The sequence below is a fragment of the Gekko japonicus genome, unplaced genomic scaffold (assembly GCF_001447785.1).
Source record: "Gekko japonicus isolate JY-2015 unplaced genomic scaffold, Gekko_japonicus_V1.1 scaffold158, whole genome shotgun sequence".
NCBI classification, from domain to species: Eukaryota; Metazoa; Chordata; class Lepidosauria; order Squamata; family Gekkonidae; genus Gekko; species Gekko japonicus.
Window position 1 is genome coordinate 1,310,726 of NW_015170279.1, and position 23,497 is coordinate 1,334,222.

General features: G+C 48.5%; 1 protein-coding gene across 1 annotated transcript in view; it reads left to right on the forward strand.

Moving 5' to 3' along the window:
* TNR (tenascin R) overlaps positions 1 to 23,497 on the forward strand; it is a 138,593-nt gene that overhangs the window by 16,334 nt on the left and 98,762 nt on the right. The window contains exons 3-4 of the mRNA XM_015417743.1: positions 8,456 to 8,719; positions 19,078 to 19,193. Coding sequence (XP_015273229.1) covers positions 8,456 to 8,719; positions 19,078 to 19,193 — 380 coding nt within the window. The remainder of the gene's footprint in view (positions 1 to 8,455; positions 8,720 to 19,077; positions 19,194 to 23,497) is intronic.

Here is a 23,497-nt window from a genome sequence, read left to right on the forward strand (position 1 = left end):
TTGTATGTGTGCAACAGCAAATATATTTCACAAAGCAGAATATCAGTCTCTTTCCTTAACAGGAGTCAGAAGTCTAAAGGGGAAGAGAGGAACTGGTAAAAATCCCCCCCATACCCTTTACTTAGCAAAAATCCAACCCAATGTTTAGCCAATAATTTTTTTAAATTTTAAGCAAAATATAGTATATACACAGAGAGTTTTAATAATGCTTGAATTATTCAAAGACTACAGCGGCATACTTTCAGTGGCTCCGCTTTTGAGAGACCTAAGAATCTAAGCCCAGGCTTATGAGGTTACTGTGATTTCCCACACTCGTGGTCCCAGCCCCTGCCACCACTCAGTTTGGCAATGGGAGCAAAACCAGGGACAGAGATGGCATCACTTGATGTGGTGACATCAAATAACATCTCTGTGTTGAGTGACATTCCCCTTCTCTGCACCCTGCCCCTCTCAGTTCTTCCAGGGCTACCATTCTGCCCATCTCTTCCCTCTGCAATTTACTGAACTTTCAGTTCCATCCACAAATCAGATAAGATCTCTGCTCTAGCTCCCCCTGTTGGACCGGACGACCAATGCACCACTCAATAGATTGCAGAATTCCTGGTTCTGTCCCTATTTCTAGCTTTTGTGTTTGTGGCACATTGTGCTAGTCTGGATTATGGTAGACTGATAGTGGTGGCCTCGTATCATCTTTGGGTGCCCACTGTCTTTCTGAGTTAGAATCCCAACGCTGGACACTGGTGCTTCCCAGAGAGGTTTCCAAAGTTAAATTGGACAGGGCAAATTGACAGACCTCAATAGGACTCCCCAAAGGGTACAGAGTAGGGCGAAGTCAACAAGCAGCAGCACAGAGAAGGTGAGGCTAATGTGTGATCTTGAAAAGTCCATATATTAAAAATGGATTTGACAAAGAACGGACAGAAATCTATTACTTTTTTTGTGTGTGTGTCTTTTTAAGAAAACTCCAGGACAGTGAAGATTAGCTCAAATACACACAAGACATTTGGGATTTTGAGATGCTGCATGCACAGCCTCTTGTGCATAAGTCTGGGAGGGAACACTTGTCTAGAGTCTCCCTCACATGTACAGGAGAACAAACATCACAGTGTCAGTGTCTACATGGAATGACCACCCTCTTTTTAATTAGCCACAGAAAATTAACCTTGTCACACTAAGCGCTAACCACCGGTAACACCACTCTATTTGTTAATGGCATTGCCTCCTGTTTCTTACTCCCCTTTGGGATGGCCCCTGTGTTAATCCTTATGGACATATGGTTACGCAGAATCACAGACTCCAGAGTGGGCTTCCAAAGGGTTCAGGTCCAAAGGCTAAGGTTGCCAACCTCCAGGTAGTGCAAACAAATAACCAGAATAATCTGTCATGCTGTACAAATCACACTGGAGACTACTGTCTTCTTATACAGTTGTATTTACAACCCTAAATGATACACATTACAAATGGTTTTGCCACCATGCATAAATGACATCTGCACCAGTTGAATAGTGAACTAATCGTCCTTGAAAGTAGAAGTCTCTCTTCAGAATGATGCGGTCACCAGCTCATGGTGCAGAGAAGAGTTTCCAAAAGATAACGTGTGTTGTGGGTCCTGGGTCTGCTGAGGCTGCCTACTCCTCAGATGAGGAAGAGGCAGGGAGCAGCCCAGCCTCCTCTGGAGTCTGCCCAGAAGAAGAACCCTCAACTATACCTGAGGAGGAAGAGTCCCCAGCAGCTGCACAGGAGGTGCAGTCAGAAGGAGAGGCCAGTCCTGAGCCTGGCCCAGCACCCCCAGTTGCAGACACCCCAAGGCCAGACTCCTTGCCTAGTTCTCCTGAGTGCCCCAGACGTAGGGCACGCCAGAGGCTGACGATGCAGGAGCGAAGAAGGAGTGCCAGACTCCAGCTCCTGCAGAGGCAGAGGGAAGAGCTGTAAGCCTTTGCAGACTCAACCCCAGGGAAGGAAGGACCTGCTCAAAAGCACTCAGTGCACCTGGTTCAACATGGCAGCAACTTTGCTCACTCAGACCTGCATGTGTGTAGCAGCCGCTCCTTGTCCTTGCAACCTTGAATTGACTTTCTGGCTCTTTGACTTTTGGCTCTGGCTGACCTTGATTCTGGACTTCCAGTGTGTGTCTTTGTGGCAGCCAGCCCAGACAGCACAATGCGCAGTAGACGGCATGGGCTCAAGACTAGCTGTAGCACGAACCCAAGGAGCGGCAACGGCACGCCTAGGTTGCTTTGCCGTTTCTTAGGGCTTCCATCAGGCCGCTTTTCTTAGTGATGGATCTGCAAACATTGAACTGGCTGTAAAATGCATTCCAAATTAACAGAGGGATCAGACTGATGGACTTCTAGGACTTACCTCAGCCCATCTCTGGCAAGATTCAAAATGACATGAAGTCTACAAGTATGTTCCAAATAGCTAGGAATCAGGCTCTGATCACCAGCCCATGTTGGCTAGCTTAAAAGCATCCCCAAACTCCTAAAATTGCAGCCAGCTGTAGAAAATCTTAAAGGAACACATACAAGCCAGAGGTATTTACAGGAACACAGACAAATCCATGGACAAATTCAAACCAGGTGGTTGCATGGTGGCAAAACCATTTGTTAAGTGTATCATTTATGGTTGTAAGTAGAACTGTATGAGAAGACAGTAGTCTCCAGAGTGATTTGTACAGCATGACAGATTATCCTGGTTATTTGAACAGTATTCGCTGTTTTTCCATTTTTGTGTGGTTGTTCACCTCCAGGTAGTGGCTGGAGGTCTCCTGGGATTACAACTGATCTCCGGGCAATAGCGATCAGTCCATCTGGAGAAAATGGCTGCCTTGGAAGGTGGACGGTATGTCATTATACCCTGTTGAAGTCCCTCCACAAACCCTGCCCTCCTCCTAGGGTTGCCAAGTACTTACCACAATCTGGCGGGGGACACATGCTCCCGACTGGAACATTTCTCCTCGTAACACACCATGCCGTCGCCAGGAAATGACACTGGTCGATGCTCTGGCAATGGGGCTGAAAACTCAATGGTACCATTGAGTTTCTGGCCCCATTGCCAGAGCATCGCCCAGTGTCACTTCCTGGCGACGGCATGGTGCGGCACGTCTGTTGCCCCCGCAGGAATGATCCTGCGTAGACGTCTTCCTCCCCCGCCGAATCACGGTAAGTACTTGGGAAGCCTGCCTCCTCCACCCCCCAAATCCCCAGGTATTTCCTAGCTTGGAGCTGGCAGACCAAGGCCTCTAGGCCATTTTGTTTGCTTGATGACATCTACAAACAAAGCAAGTATCAACACACAAGAAAAACCAGCACACTTGACGTATAACCTATCTGGTATGTTTTTATCTCTCAACTTCCCTCAAGAAGCTCAGAATAGCATATGTGGTTTTCTCACTTCATCCCCACAACAAGAAGGTAAGTTAGGCTGAGAGAGAATGACAAACCCAAGCCCCCCCAGTGAGTTTTGTGGCGAAATGTGGATTTTAAGGATTGTGCTAAGCATGAGACACAATCTTTGAACTTTGATTTTTCTCTGTAACAGCATTGTACTGAGAAACTGGAATTATTTATTTAGAGGAATTTTTTGCTACCTTTTCAGAGTCCTGCTTTGAAAAATGCATTGAAAGTAATCTCCAGTCCACGCATTCAGTTATCTCAGGTATATGGGAATGCTTATGTACAGAAATCACCTGAAGTTATAACCTCTGCAGAAGTTAGGAATACCAGTCAGTGGTTTTCCTTCTTGCGTTGGAATGTTTATGAACATTCCAACTGACCCAAAGTTTGAAAACATGCAGTTTAGTAAGAGATGGGTCTGGGGGATTTGAGGGAGAAGGATGCCACAGAGAAAGGATTAGGGGGTCCTATTTCAACAGCAGTCAATGTTAGACTAAACATGTGACTGGGTTGTTATTAGGGATGTGAGTAGACTGAGTGCATTGCATGTGAGTCATGTAAGTGGGGATGTCACTGTAGATGTGCCTGTGTGACAGAGAGAATGTAGAGAGGGAGCTAAGTGGAAAAGGTATTATCTGCAAAATAAGACACCCACAGTTTTCACAGAGCTCCACTTGTGTTTAAATACTGACACCTCCACTTGGTTGCTTTGAAGACGTCTAGTTCTCCCAGTTCGTGAAGGCAGAGGGGTGCCCTTTTATGCTCCTACTTTGTTGATTCACACAGCTGTTTGAGACCACAAAACAGGTTGTGGATGATGGACAACTGGTTTCTTGAGGTGTTCTGAAGGAACGCAAACCAGTGTTTTCAAAGGACACTTTTAACCTCATACTTGAGCTACAATGATTATTTTGCATTTATATAGCAACTCCCGTGAGCGTTTAAAATGCTGCGCGCACATTCCTTTAATAATCACTGCAATCTTTTTGAAAAGCAGAACAAGAAAATGAACATTCAGGAGCGGAGGCCGATTGTGGCTTGCCGACAGTCAAGGCTGGTGCAGAGTCTTTTGCCACCCCAAGCGGGCCAAGATGGGATGCCAGTCATCTCCTGTGTTGTGGATGGCTGGGACTAGGGTTGCCAACTCCTAAATTTCTGACCTGCAGGAATTACCAGGTGATGATAGTCAGCTCCATGCTATAAAAAGCTCTCACTGCCCATTTCTACATACAAGGTGGCCCAAGGCCTGATGCTGCTTGGAGGAGTAGTGAGAACAAATTGGAAGGAAAACTGACATTGTGCCAATGCTGAAACATCACTTCAAGCATGAACCTGGAAGTGACATCACCACATCAGGATGACACTCTAGGAGTCACCTAAAGCCCTATGGGAAGTCATAAAGTTTTGGGGAAATCCTAGATCCTTTCCCCAAAGTGGTGATGTCAGAGCATAGAGTTTTACCATAGAGTAGGGTTTTACCATAGAGTTTCCAGCAATTCCTAGAGCTATCGGTTGTCACTTCTGGGTGGCAGTAGGAATTACCAGGAACTCTATGGTAAGAATGTTCTCTAAGCAGACAAGGCCTTATTCTTCTAAATTTTTTCTCTTGAGATGCTGCTCTCTTACAACCCTAGCTGTCAGGGACCATCCTGAGACAAAAATGAGCAATCCTAAGCGGTATAGCCCTGACACAAGTTTATTACCATTCATTTGAAAATCTCAGTTTATAAAGAGGGAACTGGACAGTAGTTTAGGGTTGCAGAAGAAGAAAGCACTGAAAAACATGCAGTGTGGAGATTCCAAAGGTGTTTCTTTTGGCCAGTGCCTGCTTTATTATATTCCAGGGGAGGGTGGGCAGTTTACTTAGCCAAAGGCAAGAAGTCATTTTGGTTTAGGACAGAACAGCCTCCTTCGTTACTTTGCCCCACCCCTCATCAGACTCAAGCCTGCTATTTTAAGCAAGAAATGCCAAATAGCCCTTTTAGCCTATTGCTCAAATAGCCTTCTTCATGTGACCCAAGTAGAAAAGCACTTTAGATAATGGCCCTGATGTTCCTGTAAGAGAAAGAGAGAAGTTATTTGATGGATGGCAAAAATCTCCAAGCAGGCCCAAGTATTTGCTCTTGGTCTCAGAAGGTAAGTCACATTGACCATAGCAACAGCCACAGGGTGCAAGACAATGAATCTTCCCCTATAGCACACTTAATACCAGAGGTCATTTCGGGGGGGGATCGCGGGGGATCGCAGTTCCCCCGGGTGAGGTACGGGAGCGGGGCACATGACGAAGCCCCGCCCCCTGCTTCCGGCCGCCCCGCTTCCGGCCCTCATTCAGCCAGGAGGAGGCAGGAGAAGTGGGAGGGTAAGTTGCGTCCTCCCTGCCTCTCCCCACCCCTGCCTGCCTGGGGCCAGGGAGGGCCTTCACGGGGCTTCCTTGCACTCCCGCCGGCCTTGCAGGTCCACCGCCGGGCCCCTCATGGGGCTCAGCAGTGGAGCTGCAAGGCCGGCGGCGGCCGGGACCGTTGGGGGTGGGGTGTGTGGCCTTATGACACACTTCTGGTGATGTCAGGGGGTGTGTCCTTATGACACACTTCCGGTGATGTCAGGGGGTGTGGCATATGCTAATGAGTTATGCTAATGAGTTCCCCTAGCTCTTTTTCTACAAAACGACCCCTGCTTAATACAATCAAAAATTCCCCAAAGGGTATTTCTGTGTCTAACCATTCAACAGAAAAACCCCTGTCCCCTGTCAAGCTGCTGGCTCTGTACATTTTTGGCAAAACAGGAAAATGGCTTTGGAGAGGTCCCACCTGGGGTTTCTAGGAGCTGTAGGTGTATCTCATGCGTTTTGCCTGGCTTCCTAATAGACACCAAGGATATCCAGGGCTCTTTCTCCTGAGAATCTGTTTCTGTGATATGACTGATTGCCAACTCTGGCTTGGGAAATTCCTGGACATTTGCAGGGCCGTGTCTAGGGAGGTGAGCTCAGCACAGATGTGATGCCAAAGATGCCCCCGTCTGAAGCTGCCCTTTCCTCCAGGGGAACTGATCCTTGCCGTATGGAGATCAGTTGTCATTCCAGGAGAAGTCCACATCCCACCTTGAGATTAGGAACCTCTGGAACCGTCAAAGTCATCATGAATAAAACTGCCTCCGAGTATGTATAGAACACTTCCCTTATTTAATAACCAGAATGAATCTTTGCACATCTAGGGTTTGGAGTCAGGATTTCAGTAGATCCATCTTCTGGATAGGTGTGAGCAGGGGAAGATCAGCCATTTCTTTTACCAGGTGAAACCTGAGTGGGCTGCAGCTTGATCCAGAGGTAAAACCAAAACTTCATCTCACTAGGAAAAAAACCTAAGATCTAATGATCTCAGGTACCATTTTAAGGGCTGCTTAAAGGTAAAGGTAAAGGTTCCCTTGCTCGAAAGCCAGTCGAATCCGACTCTAGGGTTGCGGTGCTCATCTCCGTTTCAAAGCCAAAGAGCCAGTGCTGTCCGAAGACGTTTCCGTGGTCATGTGGCAGGCATGACTAAACACCAAGGCGCACGGAACGCTGTTACCTTCCCACTGAAGTGGTACCTATTTATCTACTTGCAATTTCTTGCTTTCGAACTGCTAGGTTGGCAGGAGCTGGAACTAGAGACGGGAGCTCACTCCATCATATGGCACACTCAGGTCTTGAACTGCTGAACTACCGACCTTCCATAGCCTTCAGTTTAGCGTCTTAACCACTTGAGCCACCGTAGCTGTTTACCAAGCCCATAAACAGGGAATGGGATTAGGGAATGAAGGAGGGCAAGCAAAACAGGAAGTCCAGGAAGGAAAGAGGTGAAACAGGTGAGTGATGCCTTAGGGAAGGTGAGAGAGGTGCTGCCAGCAGGCAAGTGTGCCAGGCTGGTAGAAGTAGAGGCAGCAAGGGAGAAGACAAGGGCAGAAAGCAATTGTAGGAGGAAGTGGGCCACCATCAGAGGGTGGGATCTCCAATCTCTGGCAAGTTCCTTGTGCTCCCCCACCACCACCCATTTGTTTGTGTTGCTTTCCAGACTTTTGGTCCTCAGCTCTTCATTTGTAGAGTCATTTGTAAGGGTATCTGCATTCTTTACAGATTTTCCTGTGCTATTGATACAACATTTATACATGAAATATATACATATCTACACATATAATGCACATAGAAGTCTGATTTATCAATGTACAGTACCGGAAAATGCCTACATTGTATGTGCAAAATTCTATACAACAAAACAGTAAACAAATAGTCGTGCGGTTCACTGGCATAAGGATGGTGCAGAATTGAAGTAAGGGTTGTCAAGTCCAACCACCATAGATAAGAAGTTCAAAATGATCCCTTATTGCAGACTTCCTCATCATGATCCCTCACTGCAAACAAGGTGTCAGGGAGTGAGGATTGGTTTGGTTCCGTTCCGAATGTTCACCTGGAGCCAGGGCTATTTTTGGGCAGGAACGCACAGGAACGGAGTTCCCGTTGGCTCCCAAGTTGGCCACACCCAGCAGGAACTCATTAGCATAATAGGCCACACCCAACAGCAGAAACTCATTAGGATTGGCTACATTAGGGGTGTGTGGCCTAACATGCAAAAGAGTTCCTGCTACAAAAAAGCCCTGGGTTTTGACAACAAACAAGGTAAACAGAATAAGAAGCAAAAGGTGGGTGTGGCTGGATGACCACACTTCTGGTAACATGGGAGTGTGGCCTAATGTGCTAATGAGCTGTGCTGTCAGGGGTGTGGCCTAATATGCTGATGAGTTTCTGCTGTTGGGTGTGGCCTATTATGCTAATGAGTTCCTGCTGGGCTTTTTCTACAAAAAGAGCCCTGCCTGGAGCAAAGCCCAAATTGGTTGCTGGGTCATCTTTGAAACAGCCCATGCAGCAAACAGTTGAAGCATCCTTATTTGGAAGCAAATGTTAACTGAATACAGCCAAAATTGCTTCGTTTGTAATTATGTTTAGGATTACACCAAAAGGGCATAGGTTCCCTGAAGGAGACTGGCCACTCCCCTTCGATCATGCAAATGACTCTTGCTTCTCCCTCTAGTTGCCCCACCGGAGAGCCTGCGCGTGGCCGCGATCAGCGACAGAGCAATTGACTTGGAATGGGACGGGCCAATGGCTGTGACGGAATATGTCATCTCCTACCAGCCCGCAGTACCTGGAGGCTTGCAGCTCCAGCAGCGAGTGCCTGGAGACTGGAGCTCCATCACCATCAAGGAACTGGAGCCGGGACTTCCGTACAATATCAGCCTCTACGCTGTCATCAGCGACGTGCTCAGTGCACCTGTGGGAGCCAAGGTTGCCACCCGTAAGTATTGCACAATTCAGGTTCGGAAGTGGGAGGCGTTTCGAGGGGACAGGAAGTTAGCAAGATTCACAGCGGCTCAAAGGGCTGACTGCTCTTGCATATATCAAGGGTGGAAATGCAAAAATAACCAGTGTGTTTTAAGAGCATCTGCGGCTGTTGTATTTATTATCGTAATAACCATAAATAGAAGCGCCCCTGAGAAATAATCAGACACGGTCTATAACACAGGGAGTGAGGAGGAACTGCCTACCTGGCGCCCCTGCCTTCGTCTGCTCCTCTGATTTAGTGAGAAGAGCAACGCGCAGCAAGCGGCAAAACACTGTAAGCACTTTAGTTCTTTGGGGCCTCAAAGGCAGCTAACAGGCTTCAGAGGGTTGGCGTCAGTTGCCAGCAAACTTTAGCATAATCTAATTTGGGAGGTCCTGATCGGGTGAAACAACTGCAGGGATTTCAGGTTAATGAAATGGATCTCTCTCTATCAGTTTCCCTTCCTCATGACGGTTTCGCTTTCCCAATCCACTGCGTTTATTCTAGAAGTGCAGTATATCTGCTTTGGGTTGATTCCTAAAATCCCAGAAGAACAGACCCTGTATGATGGGACCAACACAGGACTTAGCCCACCCGTTATTCTGGGGAAACTGATCATATTATGTATCTGTGTTGCAGTGAAATTCTCTACCACACAACATACGGTCCCTGTCTCCTTACTCAGTGGTCCTGTTAGCAGAGCTGCAGTCCTGAAACAAAGATCCCTTGGCACTGCCTGGGATCAAATGTGACATAAAAGCAAATCACTGGTTCCGTGCCAAAATGTGACATAAAAGCAAATCACTGGTTCCGTGCCACCCTTCCATGGTGACCAGACCCCCTCCCCCTCAGCAGCCCTGTTTGGTACCTTCAGGATGAAATGGCTACAAAGAGGGGAGATGGGACATCACGAAATGGGGAGGTTTCTGCTCAATCAATCATGCAGGCAAGCATTTATTATGGTCACACAGGCCAGCAAAGTAAAACATCCATTGATAATAAAGTTGGTCATGTAGACTTAATGTGTGTACACTAGGGATGCCAGCCTCCAGGTGGGACCTGGGGATTGCCTGGCATTACAGCTCATCTCCAGACTAAAGTGATAAATCCCCCTGGAGAAAATGGATGCTTTGGAGGGTGGACTCTGTGACATTGTTCCCCACTGAGGTCCCTGTCCTCCCCAGAAGCTTCCCAACCTGGATCTGGCAACCCCACACCCCATTCCCTGCCAGTGGCCAGGGAGGACCTGACAACCCTATCCAGATTGGCTGGATACGTATGGAAGCATACATATGGAATCTTTCACTAAAATATATATTTAAAAAGCAAATACATGTCACTAAATCCACACTGTACCTCAGTAGACTCCAGCAGCTGCACAGAATTTGGCAATCCTATCTATGGTTTTGGATTGAAGGTCTGCCAGACAACTGGAGGTATACCATTCCTCCGATCATCCTGGGATTTTTTGGAAGATAGGTGTGATAAATATGTCTCTTAAAGTCGTCATGAGTTGGCTGCGTCTTGATGGTACTTTCCAACAAGGTCATTATCAAAGGGATACTGCAGCAGCACACGTCCAGTGTTTCAATTTCCCTAGTAGCACAGGGGCACAAATATTCCTGAAGTGGTCCATCATGGTATCTCCCTTCTGTTAAAGCGCGTGGAAGAACACTGCTGTTCCTGCTTAGGGTCTGATAGACAAATGCTGCCTTCTGCCGCTTGTGCATATCTACAGCAGCTCAGGGCCTAAGTGCTCACAGCATGCAATGCCAGAAGCTGCTTTGGGTTACAAAGGAAAGCCCCTTCAAGCAGCAGAGCAGAGGCGTGGCAGAGGGCAGAGGGAAAGGTCCGCTTAGCCTCTCTCCTAAGCTGTTGCCTTTTTCATAGAATCACAGAGCTGGAAGGGGCCCTACAGGACATCATCCTCGTTGCTCTCTGTACCTGCTGCATTCTGTCCAGAATTGCACACAATACTCCAGGTGCAGCCTGACCAATGCAGTGTACAGCGGGACTATGACATCTTGCAATTTGAATGTTCTGCCTCTGTCGATACACCCAAGTACCCGCTGTACACTGTCCCGCTGTACACTGTCCTGCTGCACACTGCATTGGTCAGGCCAAACCTGGAGTATTGTTACTGCACCATTCCCTTCTTTCCCCCCCTGCAGAGTTCCAGATGTGTCCCATGTGTCTGGAACCCCACAGGGGAGGGGAGACAGAGAGGGAGTGAAAGCAGGGTTGCCAACCTGCAGGTGAGGCCTGGGGGGCTCTCAGAATTACAAGTGATCTTCAGACTACATAGATCAGTATCCTTGAGGGAAATTGCTGCTTTGGAGGGCAGACACTATGGCACATCCTACGTGAGCTCCTTCCCCTTGCCAAACTCCACCCTTTTCAGGTTCCACTCCCAGGTCTCCAGAAATTTCCCAGTCTGGAGAGGGCACCCCCTAAGTCACATTGGAAAAGCATGGGCAGGGAACATGTGCTGCTGCATTTCCGGTCCTCTTCATCCATCTTAAAGGGGATTTTGATCACAGAAGTGGCTATTAGGTAGACTTGCGAACTCTGACAACTTCTTTCTAATGCTGGTAAAAAAAAAAATCTTTTCTCATAGCATTAGCGTCTCCCAGACCCACGCCTTTTGTGACTCAGGCTTAATCAAAACAGATATACAGGGACTTACAGAGAGGCAGAGATTCCAGGCAGGCAGCAAGGTGCATTCTTCAGAGTTTATTCGGGTTGGCATCCGCTGTAGGATCTAAGGGATGCAAATTGTGGTTTCAAGCTGATCCATATTTATGTTTTGATAGGGAGCTTTGCTCTAGGCAGCACAAGTCAAAGCAGGTGACCCTTGAAAGCTTGCATGTGTTCTCAGTGAGACAGCATTAGAAGAAAGTTTCATCTCTGCAAACAGACCCTCCTCCCCAAATACACACATACGCATGCGCACACAGAGCTGTTCCTCCCTGACAGTTGGTTTCGCTGAGTCATTTGGAGCCCGGTTTGCTACAGCCCTTAGCTTTAAGCTAGGCTCTGTTTTTCAATCATACACCCTTGCAGTTAGATCAGGATGGGTAGCTGTGTTTGCCTGTAGCAGTAGAAAAGAGCAAGGGTCCAGTAGCACCTTAAAGACTAGCAAAATATGTGGCAGGATAGGAGCTTTTGCGAGTCACGGCTCACTCCTTGCAGTATAACTCATGTTGTTGTTGTTGTTGTTGTATTCAAGTCACAGCTGACATATGGCCACCCTGCAGGGTTTTCAAGGCAAGAGACGTTCAGAGGTGCTTGGCCATTGCCTGCCTCTGCATAGCAACCCTGGACTTCCTTGGTGGTCTCCCATCCAAATACTGACCAGGGCTGAACCTGCTCAGCTTCCAAGGTCTGATGAGATCAGACTAGCCTGGGAGATCCAGGTCAGGGCTATAATTCATATACCAAAATGATATTCATCACCATCCCCATCGTACATGATCTTATCCCTAACCCGGTTATAGTGTGTGTGTGTGGGAGTTCCTTCACTCTTTGCTGTGTGAGTGATAAGTGAGTACTAAGGTCCACCAATCAACATATTTTGTGGTCCCTCAACCAGGGCCAGGGCTTTTTCGGCCCTGGCCCCTGCCTAGTGGAATGAGCTCCCGAGTGAGATCAGGGCCCTGTGGGATTTATTACCATTCCACAGGGCCTGCAAGACAGAGCTCTTCCACCGAGCTTTTGGTTGAGGCAGCAGGCATCCCCCCCCCTTGGGTCGGCCCGCATTTACAGCTTGGGCCAGCCCCTATTTACTGTACTATCTAGGGTTGCCAAGTGTTACCTTCCTCCGCAGCGGGGGATTCCTGGGCCGATCATGGAGCACATGCGCGCCGCATCCACGTCACCAGGAAGTGACGTGATGATGCCAGGCACGCTGGGGGTGGGGCCACGACCATCCGAGGGAAAACCAGAGTTTTCCCTCGGATGACCGTGGCGCCACCCCCAGCGTGCCCGGCGTCGTCACGTCACATCCTGGGGACGTGCACGTCAGGGCGGAGTTCACCCCAGGGCCCGATCCGACGGTGGCGGGGAACGGGCCTCTGGGGCGGGGGTTTCCCCACCCCCCGGGGGGACTTAGCAAGCCCAGTACTATCCACCACTGCGGTATCTGACTTTTTACTAGAGTTGTATGTTTTACATGTTTTAACGTAGTTTTAATTGTATTGAATCTTTTATTGCTGTATTGTATTTATACTGTTGGAACCCACCCTGAGCCTGCCAAGGGGAGGGCGGGATATAAATCCAAATAAAATAAAAAAAATAAAAGTGCCATCAAGTCACTTCCAGCTTACTGCAACTCTATGAATGAATGTCCTCCAAGATATCCTATCGTTCACAGCCTTGCAAACCGAGAGCCGTGGGGCTTCCTTGACTGAGTCCGCCCATCTCGCGCTGGGGCTTCCTCTTTTCCTGCTGCCTTCAGCTTTTCCTAGCATTATTATCCTCTCCAGTGACTCTTGTCTTCTCATGCTGTGATCAAAGTGCGATAGCCTCAACATGCTCATTTTAGCTTCTAGGGAGAGTTCAGGGTTGATGAGACACTATTGGCTCTCCCAAGATAATACACATTTTTTTAAAAAAAACATTGATCAGAGGCTGAGATGAGCTGCAACAAGCACCAGTATCCCTTAGGTGGTTAAGGAGTTCTCGAGCCCTTCTGTTTCATTTTAGGTTAAGTATATTGTGATCTGGTCAAGGGATAGAGGAAGAGTGACCCCTCCCTCCCCCACTCCCTAGTCCACTTCTGAATAGTGACTCAGTAGGACAAACCTTCACTCATTGTCCTTTAGGGCCGATCAGGTTACAATGCAGCCTTCTGCCCATGAGAGCCAGCATGGCTGTAGTCTGTAGTGGTTCAGAGCAGCAGACTCTAATCTGGAGAACCAGGTCTGATTCCCCACTCCTCCTCTACATGAAGCCTGCTGGGTGACCTTGGGCCTGTCACAGTTCGCTCAGAACTCTCTCAGCCCCACCTACCTCACAGGGGGACTGTTGTGGGGAAGGGAAAGTGATTGTAAGCCACTTTGAGAATCCCTAAGGTAGAGAAAGGTGGGGTATAAAAACCTACTCTTCCTAGAGGGCCCTTCCACTCCAGCCCCCAGGGCAGCGTTGCCCCAGTACTGCATCCCTCCTGTTGGAGTGTTTTGGGTTTTCCCTTGAAAGCCGTGAGCCAAAGCCCCTAAGTTCTCCCTCCTCTCCTCTCCTCCTTGCCAGCCTCTTTGTCATCACACAGATGCAGATGTTACGGGAGCCCACCAGCCGCATGTACCTGGAGCATGAGGTCCCTGTGATGCACCCAATATGTATAAGACCCATAACGTTGGAACTGTGCAATGTGTGGATTTGTCATGGGCGAGGTGTGCATGGAAAAAATATGCATTGCCCAATTCACACATTATGGTGATTGCAGGTGTTGGGTGCATTGTGTGAGCTGCATGCTCTGATACGAAAAGTTTGCAGGCTCCCAGTTCATGTGAATGTAACATCTGCGCAAGGCTCTTCTGATGCACGTATTAGATGTATCACAGTGAATATACATGCAGTGCATGTGCACTGCACACTTGATTTACCTTTGTACTCTCGTTAAGGAATTCTTCCATTACATTTGATGCATGTATAACTGAACATGCAATTTAAGCCCCATATTTATATGGGTACTCATCCCTGGTTTTGTTTTAAAAGGTATTGGCTCTTTCTTACAGATGCCCTCACAATTACCATAAGGTGCAAATGTGGCTTTGACTTGCCACCTCTCCTCTTCTCCTTTGCATCTTCTTATTGCTGGTCTCTGGTACTTCCCCCTCTTTTCACCTGCTCCCCATCCCCAGCTGGCCACACCCCCTTACTCCACCGCTTCTTTCCTTTTCTTGCTCTCTCTGGTCTCTTGCCCTGGCAGAGGCTGTGCACATGGCTCTCTGGCATCAGGCCCTGCCCCAGGTCAGAGCATTCAGGGGACACCCACGACTAAATCACCACTGCCTAGGGTTGCCAATTTCCAGGTGGGGCCTGGAGATCTCCCAGAATTACAACTGATCCCCAGACTACAGAGATCAGTCCCCTGGAGAAAACCACTGCTTTGGAAGGTAGACTCTGTGACATTATATCCCTCTGAGGTCCCTGCCTTCCCCAGACCCTGCCCTTCCCAGCATCCATCCCCAAATTTCCAGGACTTTCCCAACCCAAATCTGGCAACCCTACCACTGCCACCAGTGTCTCTGTCCCAGGCGAGTTTGCCGGGAAGGTAGTTCCTCCACCCCAGGCATTGTGGCTGCTGTCAGTCAGCCCCCACCTGTCTTTCCAGTGGTCAGGTGAGTCCCCTCCTCCACTATTTCTCAACATGAACTAGGGTTGCCAGGTCCCCACCTGGCCTCCAGCGGGGGGCGGGGGGGAGGCTGTGTGTCCGGGAGTCTCATGCTTGCGCGCCATGATGACGTCACCCGGAAGTGGTACCATAGAGTTTTAAGCCTAAATGCTTGAGCGTCACCCAACAATGTGTCCAGTGTGATGACATCATTGTGCCAGGCACGTTGGTCCGATTCAGGCACTTTGGGGGTGGATCCGGGCCGGCGGGTCGGGGGCCTTTAGAGCGGGCAAATCCCCGCCCCCTGGGGGCATTTGGCAGCCCTAACATGGACACTGCTGCATGCTTATGAACTTGGGTATGCAACAGTCAGTGAAGGTCAAAATTCATTGCAAGCACAACTAGCTAGGGGCTGGGAGCCTGCTCCCATTTCCTTAACAGCAGTTTGTAATGGAGGAATTGATAACAAAGTATTGGGTTATATGCCATGGATCTATTCTTGCTAACAGTGGCTTTTTCCTCTGCCCCAAGGAGCCTTCTCTTGCTGCCAGCAGCCCCGAGTCTCTCATGTTGGGGAGGGCTCTTAAGAGGAAGGAAAGTGCTGACTCTAGCAGAATGAATGCCTGCGATCCATCCCCTAATCACCTGCTATTGTCTGCACACATCAAGCAATTGTGACGGGCACAGCTCCGAGAGCCACTTGTAATGCAGGAGACGCTAAGCTAACAGGCTTGGTCTGTGCAAAGAAATGGTGGTGATTTGGGACAGGAAGCCTGAGTCAACAGGCTTCAAAATATCTTGGTAATTGAAACCGGCCTTCAACTGGGCGAACTGCAGAGGAGGCGGAGGGAACAGAGGCTCTTGTGCACGGAGGCCTACGGCTCTCCATGATGCTTTTGCTTGCACTTGAGAATTCCCCACATGCTCTTATCCCTGAGATTATTCTATTAGAACACCCCTGCAAAACAGGAAGGAGGGGCTGTCCGCTGGTGCCTATTTAGTCCCTTCAGCTGAACTGACACAGGAAGCCATGCTTTGAAGAAACCCTTGACAATCTAAAGACAGCAAGCAGGGACAAACCCAGGGGTTATTTCCTGCGGGAGCGCACAGGAGCGGAGCTCCGGCAGTAAAAAGCCCAGGGGGCGGGCACATGCAACAAGCCCCACCCCCTGCTCCCAGCAGCCCTCAGTCAGAGCAAGAAGCAGCCAGGTAAGTTGCAGAGCCCCCGGCCCAAAACAGTCCAGTGGCACCTTTAAGTCCAAGTTTTATTCAGGTACAAGCTCTCCCTCCTCTGCGAGGACAGATCTGCCCTCCCCCCCCCCAATAGCTAGCAATCCAAAACAGTCCACTGGAGCCTAAGCGGTGGGTGTTGCCTTCTGACACACTTCCGGTGATGTCAGGGGGTGTGACTTATGCAAATAAGTTATGCTAATGAGTTATGCTAATGAGCTCCTGTACCTCTTTGTCTACGAAATGACCCCTGGACAAACCTGTGCGCTATACACTCATAGGTTAGGGATAATGTGTAACTGTAGCCGCTCAGAGACCCCTTCGGGGATTAGAGCAGGGTAGTAAGTCGAAACAATAAATAAATAAATAAATAAATAGGGGGGGCGGGCGGCAGGATGAGCTGTGGTGGCAGGGGCACCATCCCAAGGGGACTTTCAGCAAGAAACCCTCTGGCTTTGTCACAGCAGGAGCGGATCTATTATGAAACTAACGAAGCTTAAGCTGAAGCAACTTTCTTTTTTAAATGTAAGCATTTTTCAACAAAATTGGTGGGATTTTTAAAAAGCGTTTGTTATTTAAAATAAGGCTGTTTTAGTGACAGAATCATAAGTACTTAATATTGACCTTAGAATAGGGTTGTCAGGTCCAGCGGGGGAGTTTGGGGGTGGTTCCTGTAGGCCAAGTGCGGTCGTCCATGGCTACCCCCACTCCCTCCCCTCCTCCAAGATTTAAACAGCCTGCCGATCAGCTAGAGGGCCCTTTAAATCTCTCTGGGGAGATGGGAGAGGGGTGGCCATGGGTGGTCGTGCTTGGGGGTGGGGCTTCCCCCACCAACTATTTGGCTAGTGGCGGGCTGAAGTCCTGAAAATCAGGTAACCCTCCGCCCGGACCAGAGGTCTGGCAACCCTACCTTAGAACACGCTCTAATACCCATTTCATATCCTTGTTGGAAGTTCCTTTATATTTGCTGGTTGAGAATGTCGCGCAGACGTGTCGCGCAGTCAGCGTTACCGGATCAGCCTTCCACCAACGATCCAATTTGCACCCTGCTAAGATTCCAATGCAGTAAACCACGCTCACACAGTCCTTGTGGTAAACTATATACAGTGATTTATTTACAATATATTTACAGCTCTCTCGGACAAAGTACTTCACCATACGCTCATATAAGAAGAAGGACAAGACTGTACAGGCTACACACACTTATATACATAGACCAGCCAATCAGCTTACTGCTGAGTCACTCTAAGATCGCTCAGTTTAGCTCCAGTCAGAACCGGTTAGAGCAGGTTCTCCTGACTGTCAAACATCTGTCACTTAGATTAGCATGATCTCACATTCTGAAACTTATGACATTCAACAGAGAAGGGGCCCCCGTAACAGTTGAAGCTTCAGGGTCCCAAAAATGTAGGTCCACCACTGTGTTACAGCATAATGTCTGAGAAGTCTCCTGGTTGCTTTTATGAAGGACTGTTAATGTTGCAGAACTCAGTTCCACTCCCAGGAAGTGTAGTGAGATGATCAGCGCTGCTATGCTGGCATCGCGGTGGTGGCTGCTAGTGTAGAGTGACGAGCAGCGGGTGAAGCAGAGCACCAGGAACCTGGTTCCAGCAGTCTGTGCATCTGACGGGCTCCATATCAGTTATATTGTCTATAAAGAGGACAGGCGAACCTCCAGCCCTTACAGTGCAATATTAAGCAGAGTACCATTGGGTTGCCACCAACTTATGGCGACCCCAGGAAGTGGCTTTCAAAACAAGTGAGAAGCAGAGGTGGTTTGTTGTGGCCTTCCCCTGCAGAGCCTTCCTCGGTGGTCTCCCATCCAAGTACTGACCCTACTTAGCTTCTGAAATCTGATGAGATCAGGCCATCCCATGTAGCCTTCCCTCCCCTACCAAGTGGAGTAACACCCATCCAAGCCTATTGACTTCAACGGACTTAGAATGGTTCAGCTCTGCTGGGGATGAGTATAACTCTGCATAAGATTGGATTGCTATTCACCTAACTGGGTATGTCACTGTTACGGGAGAGCCAAGAAGCTGCAACACGGGAAAGGGGGGCTGTCTGTTCTAGGCTCTCCAGTTACACAACATCACAAAGAGAGTCAGGAAGTAGGAGGCTAGAGGAGAGTTGGGAAATACCACCCATTAGGCAATACTGGCATGGCACAGTGTTTGGAGTGTGGGACAACTGGGTTTGGGTCCCTGCTTTGCCACGGAAGTTCACTGGGTAGCCCTGGGCCCATCACACTCTCTGAACCTCACCTACCTTACAAGGTTGTTGTGAGGACAGAGTAGAGGAGGGGGGAAATGATATGATAAGCCACTTTGGGTCCCCATTGGGGAGAACAGCAGGATATTAATCAAAATAAAATAAGGTTTCTGGTGGACCGCAGTTCATGCTGAGGTTTCTGCCTGAGAGGAGATATCCCAGTCTGCCTCTCACAAGTGGCCTTCTATAACCAGCATCCTGCTGGAGCTCAAAGCTTTTCTGTATCTTTCTGCTTGCTTTCCTCTGAGTCCCTTGACATCTAGCCTTTATGTGACCATCAGGAAATCCGTTAGATGTGGAGAGTAGGGGCATCCAATTTACCCAACAGGTATAATGATCTTGCTCATTGCACTGACTCTGTTCACCATTCGTGGTACTTCGGAAGTGGAAATGAGTGATATGTTGATGTCTGGAACTGTGGGACTAGGTTATCCAAAGGGCACAGCACAACTAGCTGGGTGATTTATTTTTCCTCATTTGTGTCACTGTGTTTCAGAACTCTCCACCCCGCAAGGTCTGCAGTTCAAAACAATCACAGAGACCACGGTAGAGATGCAATGGGAGCCCTTCTCCTTCTCGTTTGATGGTTGGGAGGTCAGCTTCATCCCCAAGGTAATGGCATCGTTCAAAATAGGCCCTTCCTGCCCTACCGATCAGCTGGGTCTTAAGTGAGAAATGCACAATTGTTTTCGTCGGGTATGTAAATGTGTAGGAGGGCTGCCTCGAGCAGTATTCTGCAAGAGAACTCGGAAGGAAGAAGCCAAAAGAGGGCAATTGGTTGGGATATGGAATATGTTGCCTTGTGGCACACTGTGATCTGGATCCCATGGACTGACACATTTGAGTGTGTTGAGCTACTAGTCCTGCTTTGCCACAGGAGGTGGATTACATGGCCTTTTGGTCCTACCTGCTTCAAATATGTGACTGTTTTGCTCAACACCTCATAGACTATCTATATGGATTTCAACTCTGCATTAGTAGGGTTGCCAAACTCCATTTGGAGGCTGGATATCTCCCAGGGATTACGAGTGATCTCCAGGTGACAGAAATTAGTTCCCCTGGAGAAAATGACTGCTTTGGAGGGTGGACTCTATGGCATTAGGCCCCATTGAGGTCTCTTCCCAAACCGTGCCCTTCCTAGGTTTCACCTCCCTGCCAAAATCTCCAGGCATTTCCCAAGTGGGAGTTGACAACCTTAACAATGACAAGGTCAGAGGGCTCCAGAGTGCTGACTTGTCTAGCTGTTTGGGATACTTTTCACTTTATTCAGTCTAAGGATGTGGACAGAGTCCTTGAAGAGAAGAAGAAGAAGAGATTGGATTTATACCCCGCCCTTCACTACCCAAAGGTGTCTCAGAGCGGCTTACAAACTCCTTTCCCTTCCCCTCCCCACAACAGACACCCTGTGAGGTGGGTGGGGCTGAGAGAACTCTGACACAAACTGCTCTTTTTCAAGGACAGCTGTGCCAGAGCTTGTGACTGACCCAAGGTCACATCAGCAGGTGCAAGTGGAGGAGTGGGGAATCAAACCCGGTTCTCCCAGATTAGAGTCTGCACACTTACCACTACACCAAACTGGAGGTGTGAGGCCTACCACATACTTAGATGACCCTTGCACTTCCAGGGGACTTAAATCTGCCAACAGTGGTGGTGGTGCTGGTGGTGCTGGTGGTGCTGGTGGTGCTGGTGGTGGTTGACTGGGTCCAAGAGGTAGTCAGTGCCTCCTTGAGAGAAGGGGTGGTTGCCTCCACTTTGAAATAAGCTGTATTGTGACCTCTGCTAAGGAAGCCTACCCTGGACCCAGGAGACTTCAGTAACTACTGACCAGTCTAAAATGTTCCATTCTCGAAGAAGGTGATTGAATGGGTGGTGGATGTTGATCCTTTCCAGTCTGGTTTCAGAGCTGATTATGGGGCTGAAACAGCCTTGGTCATCCTTGGAGGATGATTTACACACCAGGAGATGGACAGAGGACGTCTAACCCTGTTGATGCTGCTGGACTTCTCAGAGGCTTTTGATAGCATTGGACTCAAATCTGGAGAACGGGTTTGGTTCCCCACTCCTCCTCCACATGAAGCCTGCTAGATGACCTTGGGCCGGTTACCGTTCTCTCAGAACTCTCTCAGTGCCACCTACCTCACAAGGTGCCTGTTGTGGGGAGACTCCTTAGAGTAGAGAAAAGCGGGGTATAAAAACCATCTCTTCCTCAGCTCTTCTAATTGTTTTAATGATGTGTTTTTGTAATAAGTCTGCAACATCCTGTACCAGAGGTCATTTCGGGGGGGATCGCGGGGGGGAACACAGTTCCCCCGGGTGAGGTACGGGGGCGGGGCACATGATGAAGCCCCGCCCCCTGCTTCCGGCCGCCCCGCTTCCGGCCCTCATTCAGCCAGGAGGAGGCAGGAGAAGAGGGAGGGTAAGTTGCTTCCTCCCTGCCTCTCCCCACCCCTGCCTGCCTGGGGCCAGGGAGGGCCTTCACAGGGCTTCCTCTCTTTTTCTACGAAACGACCCCTGTCCTGTACTAAAACAGAACAGAACTTTATTAGAGCATAGGCAATGCCCTGGTCTGGGCTCTGCTAGACCATAAGCAGCCACAGCCAGAAACCAATATAAGGTAAAACTAAAGAAAAAGGGTTTTTCCTTAAGGGATTGTGTGAAAATAACTATACGTACGATAAGAGAATGTCAACAAATTCACAACAGCTCGCAACATAACCATTTTTTGTTGGTTTTAATGATTTTTAAGATTTCTTTTTATTATGTTTTTAATCTGTTGATGGCCACAATGAGTGCAGAAAAGCAGGGTATAAATTTTGTAAATAATATATAAAATATTGGGAAGGCCAATTTGGATGTTACATAATTAACTTGATTAGCAAATGGCAGAACCAGGGCTTCAGAGAGAGAGAGAGAGATATGCCGGAATTCTGAAGAGGGAAATGAAGTTTTCAATCTGTATACTGAAAACTCATGAACTTTTACACGTTTGTAAAAGAATTTTGTCAAAGACATTCCAGAACTCTGTTCCAGCACAGTCACCCAGAAAAAAAGCCCTGGGCAGAACTACTTGTGCCTCTGATTCATCAATATCAATAATTAGTATCAAGTAGTTGGTGATGTGAATGACCTCTGTCTGAGGCCCAGGGGAGCCACTGCTAGCTAGAGTAGACAAGGCTGACCTAGATAGACCAAAGGGCTCACTCATTATAAGGTAGCATCATGTGGTTCATGCATTCGTATCATGCAGTGGACTTGCAGCTCTCCCATATTTAGAACTATTCCATTATATGGTGCTAACCACACAGTACCTGATATGTGATCTTTTTTTTTTCCCCACGCCATCATATTGTATGCAATGTGATAGTTGCTGTGGTCACATGAAAAGCATGGCTTAGCATGAATTGACACCACGGCAAGAAACAGACAATACTTGTTTCAGATATAGCAGAGTCCTTATTCCTCTCTTGACTCCAGCTGATTCATGCAAACGTTTTTGCCACATGGCACTCTTATTGTTGGATGCCTCAATTGTGCCTCGATTGTGGAAAAACTGCCATCATTCTGGACAAACATGCATGGTGATGACCAAGGAAGACAAATTCCTCATTGGCAACTATTCAGATAGGGACTGGACATAAATTCCCTAGTATCACAATACTTTTATATACATCTGGCATTTGGAATACTGTGTACAGTTCTGATCATCCCATCTCGGAAAGAATATGAGGATGTGGGCAGGTCTGTGACTCAATGGCAGGGCACCTCCCTTGGATGCAGAGGATCCCAGGTTCAGTTCCCAGCATCTCCAGCTGAAAGACCTCGGGTACCAAGGGTTGGAAAAGACCCCTCCCTGCTGGGACACTGGCAAGCTACCACCAATCAGAGCAGACAAAGCTGAGTGATAGACCAGGGGTCTGACTTGATATGAAACTGCTTAACCTGTTCATAGGTTTAGCATGGAGCTGGAAAAGATACAGAAAAGGGCAACCAGAATGAGCCATGAATGGGTGTGGGGTCTTGTGAACTTTATATTCCTATTTTAAACTCCATTTAAATTGTGTTGCTTTACCTTTGGGTTATGTTTTGTAAGCTGCCATGGGTTTAGTGAGGAAGGTGGGATATAAATATTTTAAACAGGTAAAAGACAGCAGGCTGTGAGAGGAACCATTGAGGGGTTCCTGTTTTTGAGAGAAGCCCTATGGACTTGGTCATTTTCAGTTCCACCAATGGACAGTAGCCTAGTACAGATGCCCTCCAAACCCACACGTTGACTCGTGCGGAGAGGGACAGTGGGCACGAACATCGTGATGCCACATCCTGTCTCCACTTGATTGCCTGGTTGTCTGCAGAGTGCGACTGCTTGTACATGCAGGGCCGGCTCACTCACTAGGCGAACTAGGCGGTCGCCTAGAGCAGGACAGCCCTTAGGGGCGCCAAACTGAACCCGGCCCCATACTCTGGGAGTTTCTTGATTATTTGTGTTTTTCATTCTTCCTAAAATGCATTTATTTTTGAAAATTGGTGGGCGCACCGGGGGGGGGGGGGCCAGAAGGGATCCTCGCCTAGGGGGCAAAATAAGCTGGGGCCAGCCCTGTGTACATGATCAGGGATGTTCTGAAAGCAGTGTCACTGATGACAGGCAAGGGGTGCATACATGTCCACTTCCTCTGCATGGCCACACCCTCCAGAAGGCCCAGTAAACACACGGAGGTGGGGCCAATGTGCTCATGCCCATTCTCCCTTCCCACATGATGAGTCAACATGCAGGGGGGTGGTGGTCTGGACCAGGCTCCTGTCTTCAATTAAACCCAATCCTCAGAAAAAGAATAGCTTGTTATTTATTTATATCCTGCATTTCTCCACAATGGAGACCAAAACATCATTTCCCTCTCCTCCATTTCAACAGCAACCCTGTG